The sequence below is a fragment of the Bidens hawaiensis genome, unplaced genomic scaffold (genome assembly GCF_021521415.1).
Source record: "Bidens hawaiensis isolate Kalapana, Puna unplaced genomic scaffold, B.hawaiensis_p1.1 tig00030891_1, whole genome shotgun sequence".
In the NCBI taxonomy this organism is placed as follows: Eukaryota; Viridiplantae; Streptophyta; class Magnoliopsida; order Asterales; family Asteraceae; genus Bidens; species Bidens hawaiensis.
In genome coordinates, this window is record NW_027505198.1 from 51123 (window position 1) to 77969 (window position 26847).

The 26847-nt window shown below is 35.9% G+C and overlaps 4 protein-coding genes across 6 annotated transcripts; all 4 read left to right on the forward strand.

Annotated features, from left to right (window-relative positions):
* The first annotated feature begins 150 nt into the window (after positions 1-150).
* Positions 151-26024, forward strand: LOC143611384 (uncharacterized). 3 transcript variants are annotated; one of them, XM_077085594.1, is made up of 4 exons: positions 151-624; positions 2259-2327; positions 2409-2524; positions 25763-26024. In XM_077085594.1, exons 1-3 carry the CDS (start codon positions 211-213, stop codon positions 2412-2414), a joined length of 489 nt encoding a protein of 162 aa, XP_076941709.1. In that variant the 5' UTR covers positions 151-210; the 3' UTR covers positions 2415-2524; positions 25763-26024. The 3 variants fall into 3 exon arrangements, with proteins under 3 accessions (XP_076941709.1, XP_076941707.1, XP_076941708.1); XM_077085592.1 differs by lacking the exon at positions 25763-26024 and adding an exon at positions 3254-3482; XM_077085593.1 differs by lacking the exon at positions 25763-26024 and adding an exon at positions 3267-3482.
* On the forward strand, positions 14666-15359 carry LOC143611369 (uncharacterized). Its single transcript, XM_077085579.1, has 2 exons — positions 14666-14990; positions 15145-15359. Exons 1-2 carry the CDS (start codon positions 14666-14668, stop codon positions 15357-15359), a joined length of 540 nt encoding a protein of 179 aa, XP_076941694.1.
* LOC143611370 (uncharacterized) lies at positions 15515-16267 on the forward strand. The gene has a single exon (XM_077085580.1). The coding sequence runs from the start codon at positions 15515-15517 to the stop codon at positions 16265-16267; it is 753 nt and encodes a 250-aa protein (XP_076941695.1).
* On the forward strand, positions 16533-16898 carry LOC143611371 (uncharacterized). Its single transcript, XM_077085581.1, has one exon. The coding sequence runs from the start codon at positions 16533-16535 to the stop codon at positions 16896-16898; it is 366 nt and encodes a 121-aa protein (XP_076941696.1).
* Positions 26025-26847: the final 823 nt, after the last annotated feature.

Genomic DNA, 26847 nt, shown 5'->3' on the forward strand with positions numbered 1-26847 from the left:
GGGCTTTATATATTATAGTTTATACCCTTATTGGGCTCACCAATATATATACATTAATACATATATATATATATATACCTCGCCGGAAAACCTATCTGTAATAAACGTGACGAACACAAACTTCACATTCACATCCATCAAACCAATTGAATCAAATCAAAATCAAACATTAAAACCCACTTCAATTCAATTCAATTGAATTGAATAAGAATGCTTCAGAAATCCAACTCAACACCCACTTCAACACCCCAATTAAACATCACAAAATGCACCAATTCAACCGACCCATTAACCACCACCATGTGGCCACCATCCACAGCAGTAATCGACAATCTAATCCTCAAATTGAAAGCCAAACACGGCGATATGGAAGCCAATTGGGAGAAAACAATACTCAATTTCAAGAAAGAACTTGATGCAGAACAACAACAGTTGAAACCCACATCATCCAATAATAATAATAATATTAATGGTAATGGGATTGAGAGACGAGAGAAGGGTAGGGCGAAGTTTAGTGTGCCGCTTTCACGGCGTGAGATGGAGAAGGATTTTGAAGATATGGGTGAACGCCGGTTGCCCCGGAAGCCGAAGAAGAGACCGAAAAGTATTCAGAATCATCTTGATGTAAGTTGTTTGTTTCAAACCCTAGTTTAATTGTTTGTTTTTATATAATTGTGTATAATAATGTATTGATAGAGATATTAGTATTTAAGTTGTAGTAATTTGATATGAGAATTAGAACTAGCTCGAGATCGGATCGAGAAAATGCTCTAAACTTGAGCTCGAGCCAAACCCAAGCCTCAAATATAGCTCGTTTAGTTATCGAGCCCGAGCTCGAGCTTTGTGTAATTTATAGGTTATCAAGCCCAAGTTGAGTTTTGGCTAGTTTAACGTACTGCACAAGCTCGAGCCGAGCTTCGGCTCGTTTAAGGTTTTTCTTGAAATGTATAGGAAATAATTAAAAACGTATATAAGTTAACTAAGAAATAATAAATGAGCCAAAGCCCGATTTTGAAAAAAAAAGACTCACGAGCCGAGGAACTAGATCAAATCGAAACACAATACTGCATGCGAATAGGGGTGCAGACGAGCCGAGATCGAGTTCGGATTGATAAAAAGGTTGAAATGAGCTGAGTTTTTTCGAGCTGGATTTAAACCTGAGCCTTAAATAAATCTCGTTTAGTTATCGATATGTGTATTTTGAGTTTTACCTCTTCTTGAACTTGTATCATACAACTTGTATTGTATGTATTTAAGGTAGTACGCGAGCTCGAGTTGAACTGTGGCTAGTTTAAGGGTTTTCTCAAAATATATTAAAATAATTAAAAACGTATATAAATCAACTAAGAAGTTATAAACGAGTAGACTCCAGGTTTGAAAGAATGACTCACGATCGGAGCTCAGTCTTTAGGAAAAAAAAGCCTGAAACGAGCCGATTTCATTAGAATGTATACGGTAAAATTTAGGTATAGAGGAACAAGAAGAGCAAATCAAAGCACAATACTGTCTGCAATAACAGGGTTGCAAACGAACCTAGTCGGCTGCAAGCCACTCGAGATGAGCTGAGCTTTTTCGAGCTCGAGCTGAACTTGAGCTTTAAATAAATCTTGTTTAGTTTTCGAGTGAGCTTGAGTGTTGTATGGGAAGCTTGTTTAGGCTCATATAGACTTGTGTATTTAATAAGTTTAACCTTGTATTGGACTTGTATGCATTAGTTTCATACTGCAACTGTAGAGCTTAAGCCGAATCCGAGACTCAAATAAAGCTTGTTTAGTTATCGAGCTCGAGTGTTGTATCGGAAGCTCGTTTAGGGTCGTTGAGCTATAATGAGCCTTGTGTATTTTATAAGTTTTATTTCGTTTTGGACTTGCATGTATTGACTTAACACTGCACAGTCGAGCTCGAGCCGAGCTTAGGCTAGTTTAAGGTGCTACACGAGCTTGAGCCGTGCTTAGGCTCGTTTAAGTTTTATTTTGGAGTATATAAAAATTTAAAAACATATATAAATAATCTAAGAAATAATAAACGAGCCGGGCCCAAGCATTAGAAAAAGAGCTACAGCTAGAGCTCTCGTAAGTCAAAACAAGCCCAGCTCGAGCCTAGTCGAGCTCGGGGTGGGCTCATTTACACCCCAATCTGCAAATCGTCATTTATCTTATGCACATAAGGTTGAAGCAAGTTTTTTATTAAGTGATGTGTTATTGCATTTGATTGTTGTTCATTCATGCTAACTTGTATTTGTATTAATATTATTGCAGACTCTATTTCCTGGTTTGTGGTTAACTGAGATACACGCTGATCTGTATAGAGTTTCCGAGACTAAGAAGGTTCAATACTTCTATTCCTATTCTTTATTCTTCTAAATCTATAGTTTTGCATCTTATTGTGTTTACTTTCGTTCAAAGCAGAGGTAGCGGTTTCTATATTTCTGGAACTTTGAAGAATTTTGTCTATAGTTGACCGACGCTGAATAAAGTCAAGTGCTTCGGTATGACTGGAGAGTGGAGAGCAAGAGCACCAAAATGTAAGTATCTTTTTGGTACTGTGATAGCGAGAATTTCATATAACATCATACTTGTTGTGTATGAATTCTTTCCTTTTACTCTTTCGGGAAGGTTCAGAAATTGGTCTTTGTAACAAGGCGTTTAGACAGATTCATGTTAAGATATTTTGACTAGTGATTTTATTTTACATGGTATGCTAGATCTGTTTATACGATCTGTGAATAGTATTCTTTTTTTTACTCGCGTATATATATGATTCGTGCATCTGTGTATTCTTTTTGTACTGGCGTATATCCCTTATTCATGGTTGTTTTCGTTTTCTTTTAATTATCACCAGTGTTCTATAAGTAACAAGATGGCTGATAATGTTACCTTTTTATTGAACCGCGTATATACCCCTTTAGTTTGCAGTGATTATATACTGAACCAACCTCTAGAGGTGGTGGTGCAGTGCTAAGTGTCTGTAGATATTTCAAGTTTGAATCCAGCTTTCACTGGTTTCTGTCTGTAACAGTTAAATCTTAAGCCAGTGAAGGCCACCTGCCTACCGTATTAGTGGCCCTGACTGGGGTCTCACGGTTACCACTATATATGCATACCAAACCTAAACCAATATAACCTAATATATGTATCTGTTTGTCATGAAGATGAATTTGGGCTGCATAGGGTCATGGATGCTAAGTTGTTGGACATTAAGAACAACTATTTCCTCGATGTTTTTAACTGTTTAACGTTGGTTGCCTTCTTAGAATCCTGTTGCAGTTTATAGGATCAGTCTCAACCAGCTGTCTCTCTAGTGATAGCTTCTCCATGGGTGGAACTTATGGTCGAACTGGTCAAATACAAGTCAATTTCTTAGCTATCAACCGTGATCGAGTGGCAGCAATTTTTGGGTTTTGTATGTGCTCTATTTGTTATTTTAAAACTGACTTGATTTTGATCATTGATTCGAAATTACAAGTTATTTTAAACATTAACTCAAAAATATTAAATAGCATCTGGTAGAATCTGCTGCTGTAGAATTTACAAGTATCATTTTGCATTCTAAATGATGACAAATTGCCTAAGTATAATAATTATTTGTGTTTTAAATAAACTTTATGGATTACAAGTGTGTTGAGTGTCTTAATATGCCACATGCTTGCAAATATTCTACTAAGCTCTGATACCTATCTAGTAATGAATTGATTATCAGAAAACTTAGCAAAGAGAAAACCCATAACGTATTGCTAACTTGCAAATATTATTCATCAGAAAATTACATCAAAAAATGATTACAAAGAGTATTTATAAGAATTAGATGATTCATAATTCTACTCAAACTCAAACACAAACTATCTTTATCTAATATGCTTAAATAAATAAACCAACATGTTTATTTATTCCTTAATAGTAAAACGAGTTTGATTATAACTCGAACTCGTTTGGCCCAACTCACCGAAACCGGGGTCGATAATTCCCAACAGGAGGGACTTAAACGAGAGACGCATACTCCTTAGGTTGATTGTAATCTTTGGTTGCAATCAAATCAATTGATTACATTGTTTATCATTCGTGTTTGTTTTGATTTCACTATGTATATTTGTCTCGTTTTATAATTCTAAGAGCGATTCAGATCTAGATTTAAATCATTAGATTTTTGTGAATTTTTCTTTACTCACAAACAGACGTATACAACAATTTTTAATACGGGGGTACAATTTGGATAAACTAAAAATAGGCGAAACAAATAAAAATGATTCACAAATAAACCAGTTCATTAGTAATACTAGCCAGTTGCCCGCACGATGCAGCGGTGTACGCGCAAACGTAATTGATGTTAGTATGTTTGTAACCTCGCAACGGTACGTAAGTAACCCGACGGTGGTATGCATTTAACGTGGCATCGGACATGTTGCCGGTGCCAGTAAGCGCATCACATAACGTCTATACGTGAGCAACTCGGTATGTCATCCACGTAACTGATGCTTAAACGCGCGTAACTGGTGGCGACAAGCAAGAAACAAAGATGAAATGTATAGTAATTTCAAATAAACTATTTTTTAACCCAATTCGTTTTGACGGACCAGTTCCGACCCGAATTCCATTTTGACATGAACCCTTTAGATCTAAACTCATCCCAGGATGAACTAAATTAACCATTTTTGTATTAACATGTTCCAATCTAACCCATTCCAACACCATTAGCTGAACCTGTCCGACCAGTTGCCAGTAATAAATGGTAATCGCGTAACATGTTAGTTTTTAAAAAATTAATAAACTATAGCAATTCCATACTCAAATTAAAGAGAATAAAATGCTCGTTTTTATGGTGTAATTTTTTAGAAAAAATATTAAATAGTTAAAAAGCTACGGTCGTTAAAGAGTCATGGGGGTAGTTAGTTTAGAATTATGGAGAAATGTGTAACTATTTAATAAATTAACAAAACTTAATTAAAATTGAAAAACCATTATTATTGTAACTTATTTTTGAATGAGCAAAGACTAAATTACCCCTAAATTTTTAAAATTTTATGCATTATTACTTGTATGACATGCAATAAGAGTGGTACCTCTTAAAATTTAAGAGGTCCATAATTCCTATATTATATATGGTATAGATTTGGCAAATTAAAAATAAATATTCTCACATTTTATGTATTGGCCGAAAATAATCTTACCTTTAAAAATCACTAACAACAGTCCAACATTTCAACTATTTTTGTCTTAATGAACCTCCGTTAAAAAATACTTAACGTCGTTATGTCTTTTTCAGAGTTAAAAACCGATGTTTTAGGGCTTTTGATCGAAAGAAGGATACGAGTCGAGGTAAAACTTATCTCGTACGGTGATTCAAATGGCTTGATTTTTGTTAATTGGAAAATCAAACGGCCGAATCGAAACCATGTTTTGTCGTTTGGATCACCATTTTGAAATAAGTTTTACATCAGTTGACTCGTATTCTTCTTCCGATCAAAATCCCTAAAACATCGGTTAGTAACTCGGAAAAAACCTGACAACGTTAAGTGTTTTTTAACGGAAGTCCATTAAGACAAAAATAGTTGAAAGGTTGAACCGTTAGTAGTGATTTTATAAGTTTTGATTATTATCGGCCATTACCAATACACAAAAGATAAGATTATTTATTTCCAATTTGTCTCATACTAACACTATTATTAGATGGAATTTCACTAAAATATAACACTTTTCTTTTTAAGAATTTGTTAACAATTCCTTGATGAAAGCGAAGGATAAATCAATTTACACAAATAAAACAATCAACAAATTGTATAAGAGAGTAAAAAAATTGCACTTGTTTTTTTTTTGTTCTAACTTGTGAAGCCCTCATCAATTTACTAAACTATATCAATAAGGCTACTTGTAGTAGATGACTTAAAGGGGGGCGATAAGGGGCACGGGCACCGTTCCCTGGGGCGACAAAAGGGGCGATAATGGGGTGGGCGACTAGTTTTTGTCGCCTGCCATGTTTATTTTTTATTATATTATAGCACTTTGTGTGTTATATTATAGTTGTTCCCTAGACTCATAGGGAACAACTATAAACATTTTTTTTAATTCGTAAAGGCTATTGTATTGATATTATGTGTTTTTTAATTTCTAATAACGGTGTCTCTTTTATTATTTTATCGTATTTTTATTATGTAATGAACTTTTCCCGAACCTCAAACCGACCCAGAATTTTATATACCCGACTCGATGAAATTGAAACATATAAAAGTAGTGCACCACCCAAAAAAAATTCCTGGATCCGCCACTGCGTGGGTTTACCTTAAGCTCCAACCATATATGCATAATTCGTTGCGGGTTCACAAACATTCTAAGCTCACGCCTAAATATTTCGGGCCATTTTTAATCGTGGACAAGAGAATTACACCACAACAGAAAAAGAGTTACTAGTAGTAGTTTTTGCCTTTGAAAAGTTTAGATCTTACCTAGTTCTTTTCAAAACCATAGTTTACACCGACCATGCCGCCATACGTTACCTCTTCAACAAGAAGGATGCCAAACCCAGACTTATCAGATGAATTCTACTACTCCAAGAATTCGACATAGAAGTCAAAGACAAAAAAGGAGCAGAAAATGTAGCCGCAGACCATCTCTCACGCTTAGAATGCCCAGATTCAGAGGAACTTCACAAAGAAATTATCGATGATAATTTTCCACACGAAATTCTCACGCATATCCAAGCAGTCATGCAGGAAAAGGATGAAAGTCCTTGGTTTGCCGACTTCGCAAACTATCTGGCTTGTAGAATCCTAAGAAAAGGGCTAACTCATCAACAACGGAAGAAATTCTTCTCCGACCTTAAGTTCTACTACTGGGAAGATCCATACCTGTTTAGGATCGGGGCCGATCAGGTTGTTCTTAGGTGTGTAGCGGGAAAGGAGGCCTTAGATATTCTCAAACACTGTCATGAAGGACCTACTGGTGGGCACCACAGTACCACCACTACGGTCAGAAAAGTGTTTGATGCAAGATTTTTTTGGCCCACCATATATAAAGACACACATGTTTTGATCCAAGCATGCGATGCTTGTCAAAGAGCCGGAAACATCTCAGTCAAAATTGAGATGGCTCCAAAAGGCATTCAATTTTGTGAGGTCTTTGATGTATGGGGAATAGATTTCATGGGCCCATTTCCTAACTCATTCGGAAATAAGTACATCCTTGTAGCAGTCGACTACGTGTCTAAATGGGTAGAAGCACAAGCTCTTCCCACTAACGATACTCGAGTAGTTGTACGATTTCTGAAAAAGTTATTTTCACGATTCGGTACTCCGAAAGCCCTAATCAGCGACAGAGGTACCCACTTCTGTAACGCTCTGATGGACAAAGTCTTAGCACGATATGGGGTTCACCACCGACTGGCAACACCATATCACCCTCAGACTAGTGGGCAGGTGGAGGTATCAAATCGAGGAATTAAAAGGATTTTAGAAGAACTATAGGAATGAATCGCAAAAATTGGGCAGAAAAGTTAGATGACGCTTTGTGGGCCCTTAGGACGGCATACAAAACCCCCATAGGAACAACACCATTCAAACTTGTTTATGGGAAGGCATGTCATCTACCCGTATAACTAAAACACAAAGCGTATTGGGCTCTGAGAGCAGTGAATTTTGATCTAATGTCTGCCAGTAAAAACCGAGAAGATCAAATTCACGAGCTCGAAGAACTAAGAGCACTCGCATATGAAAATTCCTGGTCTTACAAAGAAAAGACTAAACGTTTACACGACGCCCATTTAAAAGGAAACAAGAAATTTCAAGTTGGCGACCGTGTACTGTTATATAACACACGTTTACGTCTTTTCCCAGGAAAGTTGAAATCTCGTTGGACAGGTCCACACATAGTTGAATCAGTTTTTGACTATGGGGCAGTTGAGATTTCAAATTCTGAAGGCCCGAAGTTCAAAGTTAATGGACCTCAATTGAAACCATACATCGATGGACCATTAGAGACCGTCTCGGAGGTACTAATCCTCCACCCAGATCAACGAACATTTTGGAAGTAGGGTCTGGCCAAGACCCTGATTAAACTAGGCATTGAAATAAAGTTAAAATATATAATAAATAAAATAATAATAATAATAATAATAATAATAATAATAATTTTAAGTATTATTATGCTTGTTGGTCGTATGCAATTTTTATATAGGTACACTACAGGAAAACGGACGAACAACAGGGGACGCTCTGTCAAAATTTCGTTGGCCCGTAGGGAAGTTCCTTTCCATTTTACCCTCCATACTTCATATGAATCTTATTATTAATCTTTTATGAATCTTTTCACATTGAGGACAACGTGAGATTCAAGTGTGGGGAGGGGAATTACTTGACCAATTGCTTGCTCAACTAATTATAAGATTCTCTAATAACAATTTTTTTGTAGCAAACAAAGACTATTTTTGACAAAACCAAAAGAAAATCCAAGAGAATTTTTTTTTGCAAATAACTAACTACAAATCTACTATAACCAAAAAAGTGAAAAAGTAAAAAGAAGTTTTGTAATAATGAGAACAAATTTATGCAAAATATGGCGTTTATACCAAATCCCTCCGTTACTGTGAGATAAACCTCATGCCATATAAATATTTTTTCGGAAGCATTGAGTGAGTAATATGTTTCGTGTGATTTAGAACTTGTCGCAATTATTCATTTCAAGACCGCACGAAGCGTTGTATAAGGAAAAAGGTAATATTGTCACAATCCTCTCAAACCATTACCCAAATTACAAAACCCAAAATCCTAAACCAAAACTTTTCCACTTTATCGCTCTCACCGGTAAAATACAACACTAGTCTTTTACCGGCAGACCCTAAAGAACTGGAAATACATTATTTTGATTTCAATTTCCTTTGCTGCATCACTTCACAAAACCTAGGTTGCCTCCATAACTTAGGGAGAGAATCTTTCTCTTTAGCAATGAGGTGAGGAAAAAGTGGCGCCAAGACGAACAAAGGCCACCATTTTGTGGAATTTCCAAAAACGCAATGAAGAGAAGAGCGAAAAGATACGAACGATGCTTAGGTTGCGGAAACTGGTCCCACAAAGGAATATGTAGAAAAAGTCAAACTCAGTCTCAGCATGAATATACCGAAGTAATGAGGGTGGGGGCTATTAGGCTCAGAGCCGAACGATCCATTAGAGTTGGGAGTTATTTTCAGAACAGGATTGAGGAAGAACTAATCCACATCCTCGACAAAACTGGTCTTGACGATCTGACCTTAAAAGAGTCACTAGGTTAAAAAAAATAGCAATTGGGAGAAAGGAGCTAATCGTTGAAGACATCTTAAGACTCCCGACAATCAGCAGAAGTTGTATTTACCGTCCTCATCCTCATTAACTTAAACCCTTGAACCACCACAAAATACCAAATCCCTACTCAAAACCAACCCATATTACCTTCTAATCTATGCAACCCTTCACAAAGGTGGAGATTTGAAATTGCTACAAGCTTATTTTTCACAGGTTGCATTTTGACTAAGAGTGTTCACATACATACATCACAGGTGTGATCAAATATAAAACCGAGTGTGAGTGAACATTGTGAGAACGTGACGTTTTGCATAAACGGAAACTCATAAAAACAAAATCACCTTTTTATGTATCACTACATATATTCCCATGATTTAAGGTTGGTTATTTTGTTCCCATTTTCTTGGAACTCTTTTGGGGATGTTTAAGTTATGGTCATAACTTGCTATTTTTAGAGAATATTTATAAGTAGCTTGCTTGAGGACAAGTAAGGTTCAAGTGTGGGGATGTTTGATGTATATAAAAATATACATCTTTTTAGCATCAAATAATCTCTAAAAAGTGCAACTTCTATCGTTTAATATAGTTAAAATAACTACTTATCATGTTAACATGTATTTTCAGGTGAATCCAGCCTCAAACGAAGAAACGAATGAAAAGCCAAAGAAAAAACCAAAGAAAACAGCAAAACATGGGGCTGTGCTTTCAGGAAACATGGGGCTGTGTTTCAGGAAACACGGGGCCGTGCTTTTGGAAGCACGGGGCCGTGCTAACCTTTCAGAAACGACAAAAAGAATTAACACATGTCACTAAAAAGCACGGGGGCGTGCCTCAGGAAGCACGGGGCCGTGCTTACCTCCAGAAACGACAAAAAGAATTAGCACATGTCACTAAAAAGCACGGGGCTGTACCTCTCAACCACGGGGCCGTGACCACGTCACAGAAAAGACAAAACAAATCTGGCACATGTCTTATGTAACATCCTAAAATTTATAATGTTGAATAAAGAAAGTTATGTTAGTGATTTCGCGTTTTTAATTATTAATATCGAGTAGGAGCGGGTCATGGACTTGGATTAATTGAGATAGGATAAATGAGAATGGGATTTCAGGGATATAAATACCCCCAAAATCCCAAAATATCTCATTTCTCACCAAACCCCACACACACTCCACACACTCCTCAAAACACACTCATAACCGACCGAGATCCGAAGTCGAGACCCGAGATTTTGCTGGTAGATCTGAGTTGGAAAGGTAAGAACTAATCCCGCAAAGCTAATATTACTGAAAATGGTTAGGATTTGACGGGTTAATCGGACCCGAAACACAACTGCCCAAATCGGACCCCTAAAACGTCGATTTTAGGCCGATTTGATGGTTGGGATTTGTAGGCGCCGATCATACGATTCCGTGGGTACCAAAATCGAGTTATTTGGCTAAGAAACGAAGGAGTTATGGGCAATCAGATCTGCAGCGCGACAACTTCGCCTTCATCTGGGCAACTTCGCCTGCAAGCTAAGTTCGCCTGATGAACTTCGCCTGCAAGCCAAGTTCGCCTGATGATAAGTTCGCCTGAAGCCAAGTTCGCCTGATGGCAACTTCGCTGAAATGGTAACTTCGCCTAAGGTTTAACTTCGCCTAAAAGCCAAGTTCGCCTGAGGTTTAACTTCGCCTAAAAGCCAAGTTCGCCTGAGGTTTAACTTCGCCTAAAAGCCAAGTTCGCCTGAGGTTTAACTTCGCCTAAAAGCCAAGTTCGCCTGAGGTTTAACTTCGCCTAAAAGCCAAGTTCGCCTAAGGTTTAACTTCGCCTAAAAGCCAAGTTCGCCTGAGGTTTAACTTCGCCTAAAAGCCAAGTTCGCCTAAGGTACAACTTCGCCTGAAGCCAAGTTCGCCTAAGGTATAACTTCGCCTGAAGCCAAGTTCGCCTAAGGTTTAACTTCGCCTGAAGTGAAGTTCGTTTAGAAAATAAATTAAAAACCTAATGGAAAATGTGTTAAGGCAGTTATCGAAAATAAAATTTTTCCAAGCTGACCTGGCAGCTTAACCCCAGCCAGGGGCTCTGCCCCTTGGACCCCGCTAGGGGCTGCCGCCCCTAGAACCCCGCTGCCAGGGGCGCTGCCCCCGGACCCCCGTTCGTTGTGGGTCATATATAGATAGAAATACAAAACGAGTAGTAGTAGTTAATTGATATGTGTAAATATTATACAGTTAGCCGAGCCCAGTTAAAGAAAGGAATTACGATCAACGACGAGCGTAACAGGATCCAGGTGAGTTTCTAGCCCCATTCCTTGTTATGTTTTCGGGGCTGTGTGCATACTTGATGTGTTGTTAATACATTTATCCTAAGTGATAAGTGTATGCCATATGTGATATATGTGATATGTATGAATGATTGCTTGATGGTACGTGAACGATCTTCGGATATTGCACGTACTGTCAGGTTGTAACGTTATAAATATGGCAAGTATGATATGTATGTTTACGTGTATGAACGTAATAAAGTTAATAAAAGAAGGAAATGACGGTTGTATGGTTGTATGGTTACGAAAAGGGTACCAAGCCCTAATAATACTCGAGGTATGTTGCATGGTTGTATGGTAACGAAGAGGAAACTGAACCCTACTAATATTCGAAAGCAAGGGACCAGACCCTTACAATATCTGTGATGTTAGGGACCAGACCCTTATAATATCTGTGATGTTAGGGACCAGACCCTTACAATATCTGTGATGTTAGGGACCAGACCCTTATAATATCTGTGATGTTAGGGACCAGACCCTTACAATATCTGTGATGTTAGGGACCAGACCCTTATAATATCTGTGATGTTAGGGACCAGACCCTTATAATATCTGTGAGGTTATAGGGCGAAAGGCTCTTTAAAACGTATGATTATGAATGTAAAGAAAGTATGTAAGTAAGAAAGAAAGTATGTAAGTAAGAATGAAGGTATGAGTACTTATGTGTGTATAAAAGAAAGTTATGAGGTTAAGTACGTATGTATGTAAGAAGGTGTTGTATAGTATTGTATGATTAACTAGAACTCACTCAGCGTAGCTGACTTTTAGTATGCACGCAGGTGAGTAGGATGAGACAGCTGACTTGAGTGGAGGACACATGGCAGAAGACTAAAGCCTGGCATCTGAAGATCTGATATGTTTTATAAGTTATGTTTTGATTTTGAAAGACAAGAGGAATGTTTTAAGACATGATTATGAATCGATATGTAATGTTTTATGAAAGTTTTATATTCCGCGTAAAGTTTTTAATTAACTCTGATATTTAGAACTGTGTTTATGAGTAAATCCAACACGAAAGTAGGGTTACCGGTAACGGGGCCTTACATCTTAAAAATGCACGGGGCCGTGCTTCACACTCCAGATTGCCTATAAATAGTGGCTCTTGTGCCATTTGAAGAGTGTGCCTTGAAAAGAAATCTATTCGGTTCTCTCTTATAAAAACACACACTAACACTCACTTTGAAGATCTATTGAAGAGTTTGAAGGCTTGGAGGTCATCACCATCAACCATCATCATCATCCATCATCATCATCATTAAGAAGGAAGATTCATCTACATTTGGTTAGATTGTTCCAAGTTTAATCATGTATTTGTTATTATCATTCATCTTAATGTTTATCATCATGCTCATTATGAGCTAAACTCATTTTACCATCTAAAATCTATGAAGAAGCTTTGTTTTAGTTGATAATTATATAAAATATGTGGTGTAGTCTAGTAAAGTACATGGTTATATTACAATTATCTTTTGATGAGAAATGTTTCACCATCTTAAATCACTAATTCAAAGTTGGTGGTTGTCAATTCCATTGGCAATCGTTCATGATCGATTCATGTTCTTGAAAGATAAAAATACTTTGATACATTATCGAAACATGGATCCTTATATTGTACTTAGAAATGATGAGATATAAGTTATGATGTATTTTTCTAAACCTTGGTAATCCGAAAATGGCTTTGCTTAGGATATCAAATTAGTTAAAGAAATCATATGTTAATGGAATGTGTAATTATAACCTACATAAATCAACCAAGGGGAGGTTGTGTGACTAAACTACAACTACCCGAAGTTGTTAGAATTGGTATTTGAGAAATCGAAGTCAATCCTAATCTTTCTACTTTACGAAACTACTTGCCAACTTAAATTGACATCATTGAGAAGGCATGACATTAGGAAAGGGTGGACTTTAAAATGCGCATGCTATCTCCTTAGTTCCAAATATGCTCACTTAAGGTTTAAGGAGCTATCTATCATATATTATTATGGTAAGTTTACCACATGTTCAAATATTATTTATCAATGCTAAAATGAAGTGGATTCTTGATCTTAGATGGTAACCTTCGCATAATTGAACAACTCGTTTAGAATCTCTTTTCTTGGTCACCTATATATTATATATATAAGTATTTATATTTTATAAGAAGTTTGAAGAAAATTAACCCCAAAATGATTAAAACCTCCGATTAAAGTAAAACAACGATTCATTATTAGAAACATTTGTGTCCACGGATCGATACTTGGTTCTTACCAATACTATTCTACATATACGATAGGTACACTTGCCTATTTTGTGTGTGTTTAGTCTTTGTAGAAATCACTTTTATAAATTTAAAACGCGATCTTGTGCAAAAGCAAATCATCCAACCTTTCATATTTTACGCAACACTGCACACAGCACATCAGTGAACCATCGAACATTGGATCATCATCTTCAAGTAGTAAACCGTCAAAAATAAATTTGCATGATCTACCATGGGATCCTTCCAAAAGGCAACCAATTTCATCTTATCACCCAAGTCAAAAAGATGAAATTAGGCGGACATATCTACTTAGAGGTCCATGTCAACCAACCGGGCATGATTGTCCTCTAACAAATTTTAGTGGTAAATTAAGAGCTTTAATGAGGAATGGTATACTAGTGAATTTGGAAATTGGTTGGAATATAGTATCAAAGCGGATAAAGTGTATTGTTTGCATTGTTACTTGTTTAAGGAAAGTGGACAAAATGATGCATTTCTAAGTGAAGGATTGCGATGTTGGAATAGGTGTCGGGAGAAATTTAGCAATCATGTTGGTAAATGAAATAGTTTTCACAACAAAGCACGTAAAAAGGGGAAAGACTTACTTAACCAAGCTCAGTCTATACATGTGGCCACTGATAAAGGAACATATATACATAAAAAACAATATAGAGTCCGATTACATGCTTCGACTAGACTTACCAAAGCATTGTTGAATAGTTCGTTAGCTTTTCGTGGTCATGATGAGTCTGAAGAATCTCTTTACCGGAGATATTTTATTGAGTTCTTAAAAGTGTTTGGAGAAATAAGTGAAGAAATTGGTAAGGTTATATTAGGTAATCCTCCCGGGAATAATCAAATGACGTCTCCATCAATCCAGAAAGAACTTTGTAATTGTTTTGCAAAAGAAGTATTAAAGAGGATATTTGAAGAACTTGATGATGGTGTCTTTTCCATATTAGTTGATGAATCGAGAGATATTTCTAAAAAAGAACAAGTGGCCGTGGTTTTAAGATATGTTGATAAATTAGGATTTGTGAAGGAGCGATTTATTGGCCTTGTTCATGTTATGGAAACAACCGCGTTATCTCTTAAAGCTGCAATTGATGAATTATTTGCTTGCCACAATTTGAGTATTGGTAGGGTAAGAGGCCAAGGATATGACGGTGCAGGCAACATGTCCGGTGAGTTTAATGGTTTGAAAGCTTTAATTTTGAAAGAAAATTTCTTCAACATATTATGTTCATTGTTTTGCTCACCAACTTCAACTTGTTGTTGTGGGCCTTGCAACCAAACATTATGAGATTTACAGACTTTATAAATAATTATCAAATTTAGTAAATGTTGTTGGTGGATCTTGTAAAAGAATAGATTTATTAAGAGACAGTCAAAGAGAAAGTTTGGGATTAAATTCGGAAGTTGAAACCGGAAGTGGAAAGAATCAAGAATTGTCACTTGCAAGAGCTGAGGATACATGTTGGAGTTCTCATGAAAAAACAATTCTCCGTTTGCTTACTTTATATCCTAGTGTTATTGACGGCTTGAATATATAGAAAAATCGGAAGAGTTTTCAAATCACTAAAATGAATCACGTGGGCTTCAAGAATTCATGAAAACTTTTAATTTTGTATTTTATTTACATTTGATGAAATACATCTTGGGTGTTACTAACACATTGTGTCTAGCACTTCAAAGAAAATATCAAGATATGTTGAATGCAGTTAAGCTAGTTAAGTTAACCGATGAAAGCCTAAAAAGGTATCAACTTGAAGGTTTTGACTCACTTTTGGAAGATGTCACATCCTTTTGTGCAAAATATGAAATTGAAGTGGTTGATATGGAAGCCGAGTATATTGACCCGAGATTTAAAAGAAAGAAGACCGGTATAACCAATCGTCATCATTATGTGGTTAATAATTTCAACACGGTTCTCGATATGCAAATTCAAGAGCTTGGAAGCCGCTTTAATAAGGTAACCACTAAATTGCTTACTAATATGAGTTCTTTGAGTCCGTCTTGTAATTTTAGTGCCTTTAGTAAAGTAAACTTGTTAAACTTGGCCGAGATGTATCCATGTGATTTTGAATTTGATGAAAAGGATAAGCTTGCATATGAACTTGGCCACTACATTACTAACATGAAAGAAGATAACCGGTTTGCCAACTTGAGTGGCTTAGGTGATCTTGCTAAAATGATGGTAAAAACAAGATTACACATTGATTATCCGTTAGTGTATCGTTTAATAAAGTTATCATTAGTTTTGCCGGTTGCAACAGCAAGTGTTGAAAGATGTTTTTCTTCAATGAAGAATGTGAAAACATATTTGCGTAATAGGATGGGTGATGAATACATGAACGATTCTTGCATTTGTTACATTGAAAGGGAATTCCTCCAGCAAGTTTCGGTTGAAGAAGTAATGCAACGCTTTCAAAAGATGAAGACTCGTAGGGAACAACTATAAACATTTTTTTTTAATTCGTAAAGACTATTGTATTGATATTACGTGTTTTTTAATTTCTAATGACGGTGTCTCTTTTATTATTTTATCGTATTTTTATTATGTAATGAACTTTTCCCGAACCATAGAACCGACCCGAACCTCAAACCGACCCGGAATTTTATATACCCGACTTGGTGAAATTGAAACATATAAAAGTAGTGCACCACCCAAAAAAAAAATTCCTGGATCCGCCACTGCGTGGGTTTACCTTAAGCTCCAACCATATATGCAAAATTCGTTGCGGGTTCACAAATATTCTAAGCTCACGCCTAAATATTTCGGGCCATTTTTAATCGTGGAAAGGGTGGGGGTGGTTGCATACAAGTTAGACTTGCCGGAAGAAGCACAAATACACCCGGTGTTTCATGTTTCATTACTCAAGGAGGCGGTGGGGCCGCCCACTACAGTGATTCCCTTTCCGTTGGAAGCCCGTTTCACACTTCAGCCACAAGACGTGTTGGATCGTAAGTTTGCTAAGGCAGCTATGAAGGTGTTGGTACATTGGCGAGGTCAGACGACTCAAGACGCGACATGGGAGTTCCTTGATGATTTGAAGCTGCGTTTTCCAGATTTTACTGAGGTCACTTCTTGAGGACAAAAAGTGGTTAAGCGGGGAGTATTGATACGCTTCTTATTTATCTTTTATTTAATTGAGTGTGGTTTGTTTGTTTTGCATTTGTCAAGGACCATTATGGCCTATTTCTATTGTTTGGGTTTGCTTTTCATTATGTTTTGAGTATGAGGACTAATATTGTACTTGCATGGCTATTTATTTGGAATGTTAAGGCTGATCGAATCATTCAGCAAAATTAACAAATTCTTCTCCTAAACTTGTGTTTCTTCTTCCTTACGGTTCTAACCCTATCAGATGTCGATTGCCAAGCACTTGTTTGATCTGGAAGTGGAAGCAGTGGATGCTTATGATCTGAAGCTGTGTTCGATCGCACATGCCGTCGACCTACGTACACTTACGAGAATCGTCGCCGGGTACCAGCACTCCCGTGGGCTTCTTTTGGAGCGCTTAAGGTTGAAACAGGATGCATACCTATCATCGTCATCTGCAAACATAACTGCTGAATACAACAATAACAAACAACTACCGGATGACGATGATGATGATGATGTCACCCTCCAAAAACAGGTATTTTTTATTCTCGAATATACCTTCTTTTTTATTATTTATATTTATTAGAATATATGTTTTAAACTCCTTTTTTTTTGATAATTTTTTAAATTTAAATTTATATATAACACATACTGAGCTACATCTGGATAATGGGACCACCTTCTACACCCGCTTCTTCTGTATTTATATTTATATGTTTTAAAAGAAACCGAAAAACAACCAAACCTAAACAAATAAGCTGCTTCTCCAAGTAAGCTAAAAAAAACCATCTTCAAACATGCTTCTTCAAATTAGCCTATATAAGCTAATAAGCTTAAGCTTAAAAGGCTAAACCAAACACCAAATTAAGCTTATTTTGTAAAAAAAAAACTTAAAAAGCTATAAGCTTTGTTAAAAAAAAAGCTAGGCCAAATCCCGTGCCCCCCCCCCCTCCCTCCCAAAAAAAAAAAAACGGACCAAATTTCTATTTATGTTTTTGTAAAATTTGCATAGTAAAAACCGGACCAAATTTCTATATTTTTATTTTACCTAGTTTATTAATTAACAAAAGTAATTACACATGTACTCACTATTTTCGGCCTAATATATTCAAGTCCAAATGGCAAAAACCAAAAAACCAAAACCGAGTGATATTAAAAATCCCAAAACCGAAGTTTTTTTTTAAGCCCAAAACTGCACCATGCACACCCCTATTTTAAATCTATGTTTGATTCATTTTTTTTTATTCCCGAATCTTTAATACTTTAGTTTTGTTATTGTTTATTAGAATATGTTTTATGGGAATTGATCATTACTATGTAGTCTTGTACATGCATATGAATAAGCTCCTATTAATATGTTATAAAACTGTTGAAGCAGCATAGCATGGAGACGACGATTGAGAAGATTCGGAGTCTAAAAGTAAACGAATCTGCTATAAGGGTGCATACTCTGATGTTAATGGTCATCAATAGTGGTTTCGAAAGATGTGCCTTTGCCTTTCATGTCCCGGAATCTAAAATCGTTGAGATTGTTTCAAGATTCCGAGCAGCCATGGGATCTCGTTCATTCACTCTGTTGAATGAACTTGATGACAGTGCTGCCAAACACTATGGAAGGCCCAAGAAGATCTAAGACTTTTAGAATTTATATTTATATCTATATCTATATTTATTTCTCCTGTTTGTGTTGCAAGTCATTCTGACTTCTTTAAAACCTCTAAACTTATTTTGGCTTATGTATTTTGCAGCTTCTGTATTTGGGCTTATAGAAGCTTGCTATGACATGTGTACCGCGTGTTTGCTTTTAACAATATTGCCTTTCTTTGGTTAATCTGTTGGATTGTGGTTTTATTATGCTTTAAAAATTAGATATTTTCTTTGGTGTGACATTTTGTATTTTAACATTTACCAAGAATTACTACAGCCATTTAATTTTTACATACCCGTAATTATTATTTTAATGTTAGCATAATTACTCTAGTTATTCACTTATTTGTACTCACGATAAAAGTCATTTATATTTGATCCAAACCCTATTCACCATTAACAACACTTTTTTTAAGAGTTCAAAAATTAATTTGCCTTATCTATAGAAGTTTGGTTTAACAAATCAATTACCTAATACCATTCTTGTGCAATATGTTACCTAACTAATTTCCTAAAGAAAATTGCAAATTAGTTAGTGCAATCATAGCCATGATGGCAATATCGATTGTGTTCATATGTATAATAAACCGACGCTTGATCACCCCTTTCTCAACAAAGTACCATTAGGGGTTTGAATAATTTTCTTTGTACACATTTATGTGTATGTTGATTAAGAGTAATAATTTGTGGATGAGAAAGGGGTGAGCGACTGAGTGTCGGTTTATGACACCGATGTATTTAAAAGGAAACACACAAAACTTGTTGGTAAGCTTAATATAATATTTTAAGTAGTTGTGGAGGTGTAAATTGTACGTAAACGAGCGAGCTCGGCTCATTTCAAACTCTTTTTCTAAAGCTCGAGCTCAGCTCGTGCGTCATTATTCAGGTGTGGGCTCGGCTCGTTTATTATTATTTTAATTAATATATATACGTTTTTAATTATTTTTATATATTTTGAGAAAATCTTAAACGGTCCAAAGCTCGAATCGAACACGGCAATGTGAAATTAATACTTTAGAATTCTAAAAGAGGTAAAACCTAAAAATACACAAGGTTTGACTAGCCTAAACGAGCTTCTCATACAAGGCTCGAGCTCGATAACTAAATGAGCTTCACTAGAGGCTTGGGCTCAGCTCGAGCTTGACAAAGCTCTCGTTTTGAGCTTTTTATCTATCCGAGTTTGAGTAGTTTATGAGCAGCTCGACTCGTTTGCGTCTCTGGTGTATATACATTATTTTAAATATATTTTTGTATAAAATATTACTAAGATTAATCTGATGAGCAAGTTATGGGGAACGGAAGTGAAGACAATATCAATTATTCAAGACCGTATTCTTGTACCTGACTTGTAGCTTGTATAAGTTGTTTCCCCTCCTTAAAATGAATGTTATAGATATTATGGTGATTATATATAAAAATACACAAATTATTTGTTTGAATTTGTGGAAATAGTTTTTTAAAAGAATTGGATTGATGTTATTAAGATTTATAGAATGAAAAGTTGGTTAAATTCCATTTAGATATTACAAATTCACTGAAGAAAAAAAACACATTTTACATGATTCATTCTATTTCTACATGTTTTGCTTTAGTAATTCATTGTGTTTTTGAGTGTGTATATAAGCTAGTGAGTTATGTATAGTTGATGGTTAGTAATTTATTCTGTGAGGTGTATATGCTTTTTATTATACAGAAGTATCACTCCACTCACCGTGTGATAATATTTTGAAGCTAAAATGATGTTGAGGACATGATCATGAGGACATTCCCGTCAAAATAAAAAAAAAGTATTATTATATTTCATAAATGAAATTAAGATATGTTTAGACTGGGTTATGTGAGAATTAAGATCCATAAGTTAAATATAGTATTTTATGCTAGAAATGACGGGAATATATATTTTTTAAAACGCTAGAAAAGTTAGACAGAATAAAGAAATTTTGGTGATAAGTTAAGAAGAAACGAACGTTTTGGTTGCACGTGTGAATATTCAACCCGACATTCGATAAAATGACCATGGCTGAATCCATTTGAATATTGTTAAGGATTGAAAACCGAGAACGCCGGCGGAAATGTGACTCAATTATGAGTTATAACGAAACGAGAAAATGCAAATTAGTATTTTCAAACACATTCCTTAAAACACATGTACCGATGAGCTTGTAAAAGTTAATACAATCTCTGTATTTGAGGTTTATCATTTAGATAAATAAATCAAATAAACATCATAAGTTTGGATGAGTTGTTTTTGGGAAAAACTACACTAGTTTTATTAAGTTCGGAGTTCAACGGAACCAACACCGGGAAACGATCGTCAAAAATTTATTAGTAGAAATCATAAGCTAGCGAGACAATTTTAAGTCGAGATTGAAATAAATATTTTGACGAAATTATATTTGGAAAATATAACGTCACTTGAAGTAGCAGGTTCGTTGGAGTGAGAGACAGAAACGCGATCGCAAAACGCGTTTAAAACCGCACTATATAAGGTGGGTCACCCCACTTTACATTCATTTTAACATCATATTACTACATTTTAGAGAGAGAAAGGTAGAGAGAGGTTAGAGGATTCCGTCATGGTTGCCGGCGTCCGGCGGTAGTCCGGTGGTGGTGCACGGTGGTCGGTGGTGGTCCGGCGCAGTGGTCCGGTGGCGGCCGAAGCTTGTCTTCTACCCGGAAGAAAGACTGGTTTCGATGTGACTTATGGTTTCGTTCTAATAAGGACGAATAAATATTTTAACAAATAAATTTTGCTTTTAAATATTCTTACGACCGTAAGTCGTTAATGCTATTTTTGTTATTCTAACGAACGCTAACTTTAGGCTGTGTGAGCGAAGTGGTATTTATGAAAACAAGAAAATCTTTGTTTCAAAAGATAACTTTTAAAATTAAGAACTCACCAACCATTGTGTTGACGTATTTTGAACGTGTTTTTCTGGTAAAGGAAAAACGGGTGCTTCATGGAGATGATTTGGGAAAATATGTGTAATACCTGAATGTATAAACAAGTGCATGCAACAAGTTAGTAATTTATTATGAAGTTTATTATTGTGTTTTTAAGTGTTTATCTGGGCTAGGGGGTTGTGTATAGTTTATAATTAAAACAACTAATTAACTGTGTGATAATCTTTTGAAGCTAAAATGATGTCGGGGACAAGATTGGCTGTGAACATGTTTATCAAAAGAGCAATATCTATTGAATCAATGACAAAACACACGGTAGTGGTTGGTGACCATACCCTAAAATTCTCTTGGTTAACAGCTGAGGTTTTTGGGGTGGAAACCTGACAGTCGCAAATACCCTCTCGTTGGCTGACCACCGGTCCGTATTCACCGGGAGTGGGGGCTACAGACGTGAAAGACTTAAAGAATTGGTGACAAACGTTTTCATGAACATGGAGGTTCAAAGATTATCGAGAGCTAATCTAGGGGGCTTTCAACATATCATTTACATAAACCAAGACGCGTCAAACATTCTGTAAGTGAAAAAAATAATAGTAACAACTTTTGATTTGCTTTTGAACTATTGAATTAATTGAATTTGAATGTAATATTATAGGTTAAGGCAAAAGACGATCAAAAAAGTTTTTGAAAAAGCTCCTGAACTACTTACCAACATTAGAGATGAAGAGGTGGTGACAGGGGGGTTCGACAACCAAAATCCTGAAGAATGACATCAAAACACCATTTCTAAATCAGCTGGCTATGAATTTGATTACCATGAAAACTATGAATGAGTTAGTGAAAGAGAAAAATGTTTGTAAGATTTAGGCAAATGTTTTCAAGAAAGTCTGATAAGGGATGATGATGAGGAGGTTAGATATGCAATGGTTGAAAGATATGTATTTTTTTTTTATTTGGTTTAATCTCCTCGTTACTTGTGACAAGTTTTAGATTTCTGATCATTAAAATAATCTTTATCCGTTAGAAGGTTGAAGGATGCATTAAAGAGTTAATAAATTAAGATGACTATTTAAAAGTTTGGTTTAGCTAATTGTACCATTCTTGTGCAATATGTTAGCTTAGAGGTGTTAAAAAATCGAATCTGAATCCGTATTCAAAGTATTCGAATCCGAATTATCCGATGAATCTCGGATTTCTGAATTTTCAGACTTGGATTCTAATATTGGTTTTGAACTTTTTCGGATATTTAGGATATTCGAATTATCCGAAATATATATTTTTTAATTTATTAAATAACTATTAATTATAAATTTCAGATTTCGGATATCGGAAATATTTTTAAAAATAATTTTTTAAACTTTTTTATAAATATTTATTTTTACAAAATTTAAATATATGTTATATGATTTCGGATTCAGATTCCGAAAGTAAATCCACTATCCAAAATGTTGTTCGGATATCTGGTTTTGAACGCCCCTAATTACCTAAGTGATTCCTAAGCAGATTGCAAAATTAGTCGTCCAAGCATAGCCATGGTGGCGATAATCGATTGTGTTCATATGTCTAATAAACCGACGCTTGATCACCCCTTTCTCAACAAAGTACCATTACGGGTTTGAATAATTTTCTCTATACGCATTTATGCGTATGCTGATTAAAAGAGTAATAATTTGTAGATGAGAAAGGGGTGGGTGAGCGTCGGTTTATGACACCGATGTAGTTAAAAGGAAACACACAGAACTTGTTTTTGAACTAGCCTAAAATTCGGTTTCAACCGACACATGCATGAGTTTGGTTGTTGAGAATTCAAAAGCAAATCTTTTGATCAATTTTATTGTGTTAGCATGCTTGTTAAATGTTAACAGTAGTTGTATTAGAGAGTATTATAGAATATATTATTAGAGTTTTAGTATTATAGTGTTACCATAGTTAGGAGATTGTATTTGATTATGTTTTCTTGTATTTATCTCTTGTAACTCTATATATAGTTGATCAATAATACATTACACCTTACGAGGTTTTCATTATTTTATATGGTATCAAAGCCTTAAGATTATGATCTGTTTCATTCTTTTGTTCTTATTCTCGTCCTGCCTCAGGGACGTCACACATATTTATATATTACTTTATTTTTGTCGTTCTCTCAAATCTACATGTCCACCAGCCAAAGTAAACCCATAGCAATTTCTTTCTTTTATTCTCCTCTGTTTTGGTCCGGTCAACCACGGTTTTGAGTTTCTTTGTCAATTTTGTTTTAGTGCTTCGTTGATTCTCTTTGGTTTGCTTTTATTTCTCTATGTTCTTTTCTTTTGGTACCAAAAATTAAAAATTAAAAATTTCTTTTACGTAATTTGATTTAAAATTTCTTTTGAGTTTCTTTTTTTTCCTTCTTTTTCTATCCATATTTTTTTTCTTTTTCTCTGTTTAGACTATAGTGTTATAAACGATTGAAATTTTTTTATATTTTTATATAGTTTTAGTTCTTTTCTTTGAAATAAAAGTTTTTTTTATTTTCTTTTTTTGTTTTATTCTTTAGAATATATAATTTTCTTTTTTGCCGTCAAGTCGTTGCTTCGGCCGACTCAGTCATAGCTCCTGCCGTCAAAGTCGAAGCTCTTGTCATCATGCCTAGCCGCTTGACTACGGTCAAGACGCTGCCGATCTTCTTAGATCCTATAACCGATCGAGTTCCTGCTCTACGTGACAGCCGGTCGTATATCTTCACAAGCTTTGCGCTCCGGTCCAAGTGTCCGATTTCCTACCACTCTAACTGCAGAGGAATATTAGAGAGTATTATAGAATATATTATTAGAGTTTTAGTATTATAGTGTTACCATAGTTAGGAGATTGCATTTGATTATGTTTCCTTGTATTTATCTCTTGTAACTCTATATATAGTTGATCAATAATACATTAGACCTTCCGCATCAGGGCCATCCATGGCTTATGTGGAGGTTATTTGTGAGAAGGATGGAAAAGACAACTATTGTGAAGGTTGAGGTGGATTATCCTTAAGCATCCTTCACCAAGGATGGTGAAGAATGGTGGTTGGTGGGCCCCTAATGTTGGTGATGTGAAAAATATGAAGTTGTTTGTGGAATGGATGAATATGTTAGTGTTGTAGGTAAAAAATTGTTTATGGAAAGAATGAATGTAAAGCTGATGTGGCATGCTGACTAGGCTGTTTGTGTAAAAAATTGCACCAAACTGATGCAGACAGTCTTACACCTTACGGGGTTTTCATTATTTTACAAGTTGGGAAATTTCCAGCTTTGTATACTTTTAAACATTTAATTAATCTATGAAATAACGTTCAGTTCACCGGTCTGACCGTTAACTAGTTGAGAAAATGAAGAACATAGCGTTATGATTTTATAGGAAATGAAGTAAAAAAAGTATACATATCCTAGTAACACAGTGTGTTGGTCTGTTTAAGAAGTAAAACAATGGAAATCAAAGGTGAATTAAAAAATTTAAAGCTATAATTTGAGTACCTTTAAATTTTTAAACAAATTTTCAGACTTTTGAAATTTCAAATTAATTGCATTATCTGATTCTTAAAACCAATCCGACCATTAAACAGGTTAGGCAATTGGTTCATTGTGCGCTTCAATAGAAGACGTCAACCATGACGTGGGGTAGAGCCGTAGAGGTGCACAAAATAACCGGTTCCGAACCCGACCCGGCGGAACCGACCCGGAACCGGTTCCTACCCATACCCTACCCGCGGGTAGGACCAGGTATAGGATTTCTCCTCGGAGCCGTACCCAGAACCGGTGGAAAAAACCCGGAGGAACCGGTCAAAAACCCGACCCGGAACCGGTCACTTTCCTAACTCACAAGGACAATAACTCCAAAAAACCGAAGTTTTGGTTTTCAGTTTGGTTTTAGCCAAAACCCGCACTGAACTGCACCATGCACATCCCTTAACCTATATAACCTAATATGTGTATCTATTTACATGAATATTAATTTGGGTTGGATAGGGTCATGGATGCTAATATGCGCATCTATTTGTCAAAAATCACATAAAATATTTCTATTTTCTATAATGTTATTGTGATAATCAGAAAAAAAAGAGATCACAATACAACACTTGCTTTCTTGGTTCACCTGCAACCTCATTTGCAATCACATTTGACATGATATATGTATCTCTGTCTGTGTGTGTATATATATATAACCCTGTATGTATATTCCATTGATCTTTCAAAATTCAATGCAAACAGGCAGATAACTATTTTCTTATTGTTTTTTAATTGATTGATGTTAGTTTCATTCTTAGAATCCTGTTTGCAGTTTATAGGATCAGTTTCAACCAGCTGTCCAGTGTTAGCTTCTTCACGGGTGGAATTTATGGTCAAACTGGTCAATCACAAGTCAATTTCTTAGCTATATGCCGTGATATGGTGGCTGTTGTGGTCGAAATTCTCACACTTTTGGCTCCTGTATATGGTCTCTTTGTTACTCTGAAACCGACTTGATTTTGATCATCGATTATGCTAGTATCTGGTAAATTATGCTGCCGTAGAAAATTCTAAGTATCATCTGACATTCTAAATGATGCCAAATTGCCGAAGTATGATAAATTTGCTATTTACTTTTTCGTAATCGATATTTGCCACAAAGCTGAGTTGCATTAGAAATCAACCCGAATAGTATTTCGAACCAAGTAGACCTCAAATTCTTTGTTCGATTTACACTTTGTACTTTATACGTTCAATTTTTTTAACAGTAAGAACTCGTTACCAGCATCACTAATAACCTGCTGAAGTTGGACTTGTATCCGAGACGTTAACTAAAAAGATTTAAGCACTTACCACTATGCCACACTATAAATTGATGACGAGTTGTTTCAAAGAGAATCTCTAGATTTTGTAAAATATAAATGTAAGTGTAAGATATTAGACTGTGTAGTGGAGGATTATAAAATGGAGGGTGTTTCTAACATGTGGCCAAGGGGGGCGACATGTAGCCCCGGGGGAGGGGGGGATGTTGTAGCCCATAAAGTGCCCCTTCCACCTATAGGTGACCGCCATGTCAGCACCTCTATAGCACAAGCAGACGACAAATGTATGTCGCCCCCCTTTTCTCCCCCATAAATCGCCCCTTTGTCGCCTATGGGGCGGTGTTCTCGCCCATTTTTCGGCCTAAATTGCCGCCCACTACACATTGCCTTACTTCACTTGATCACCGGCAACAAGGGTTTGACATACACCCACCAAGGATGATGGGCGCATCTTATAGACGCCCTGTTGCAAAACTACAACCGTTGGCCATTCTTGAGATGTTCGTTGAGATAGGGCCAACTTATGAGTGTGTGCAGGTCCCTCGCAAAGTCATGAATACTTTTTTTGTTGTTGTAGCGGGGAAGATCGTTGTTA

Bases quoted from the DNA above. Each gene is read 5' to 3' on its own strand.
- LOC143611384 (XM_077085594.1), top strand. From the start codon at position 211: ATGCTTCAGAAATCCAACTCAACACCCACTTCAACACCCCAATTAAAC. The intron at 625-2,258 runs GTAAGTTGTTTG...ATATTATTGCAG, and splicing joins GTATTCAGAATCATCTTGAT to ACTCTATTTCCTGGTTTGTG.
- LOC143611369 (XM_077085579.1), top strand. From the start codon at position 14,666: ATGACGTCTCCATCAATCCAGAAAGAACTTTGTAATTGTTTTGCAAAA. The intron at 14,991-15,144 runs GTGAGTTTAATG...TATCAAATTTAG, and splicing joins CGGTGCAGGCAACATGTCCG to TAAATGTTGTTGGTGGATCT.
- LOC143611370 (XM_077085580.1), top strand. From the start codon at position 15,515: ATGTTGAATGCAGTTAAGCTAGTTAAGTTAACCGATGAAAGCCTAAAA.
- LOC143611371 (XM_077085581.1), top strand. From the start codon at position 16,533: ATGCAAAATTCGTTGCGGGTTCACAAATATTCTAAGCTCACGCCTAAA.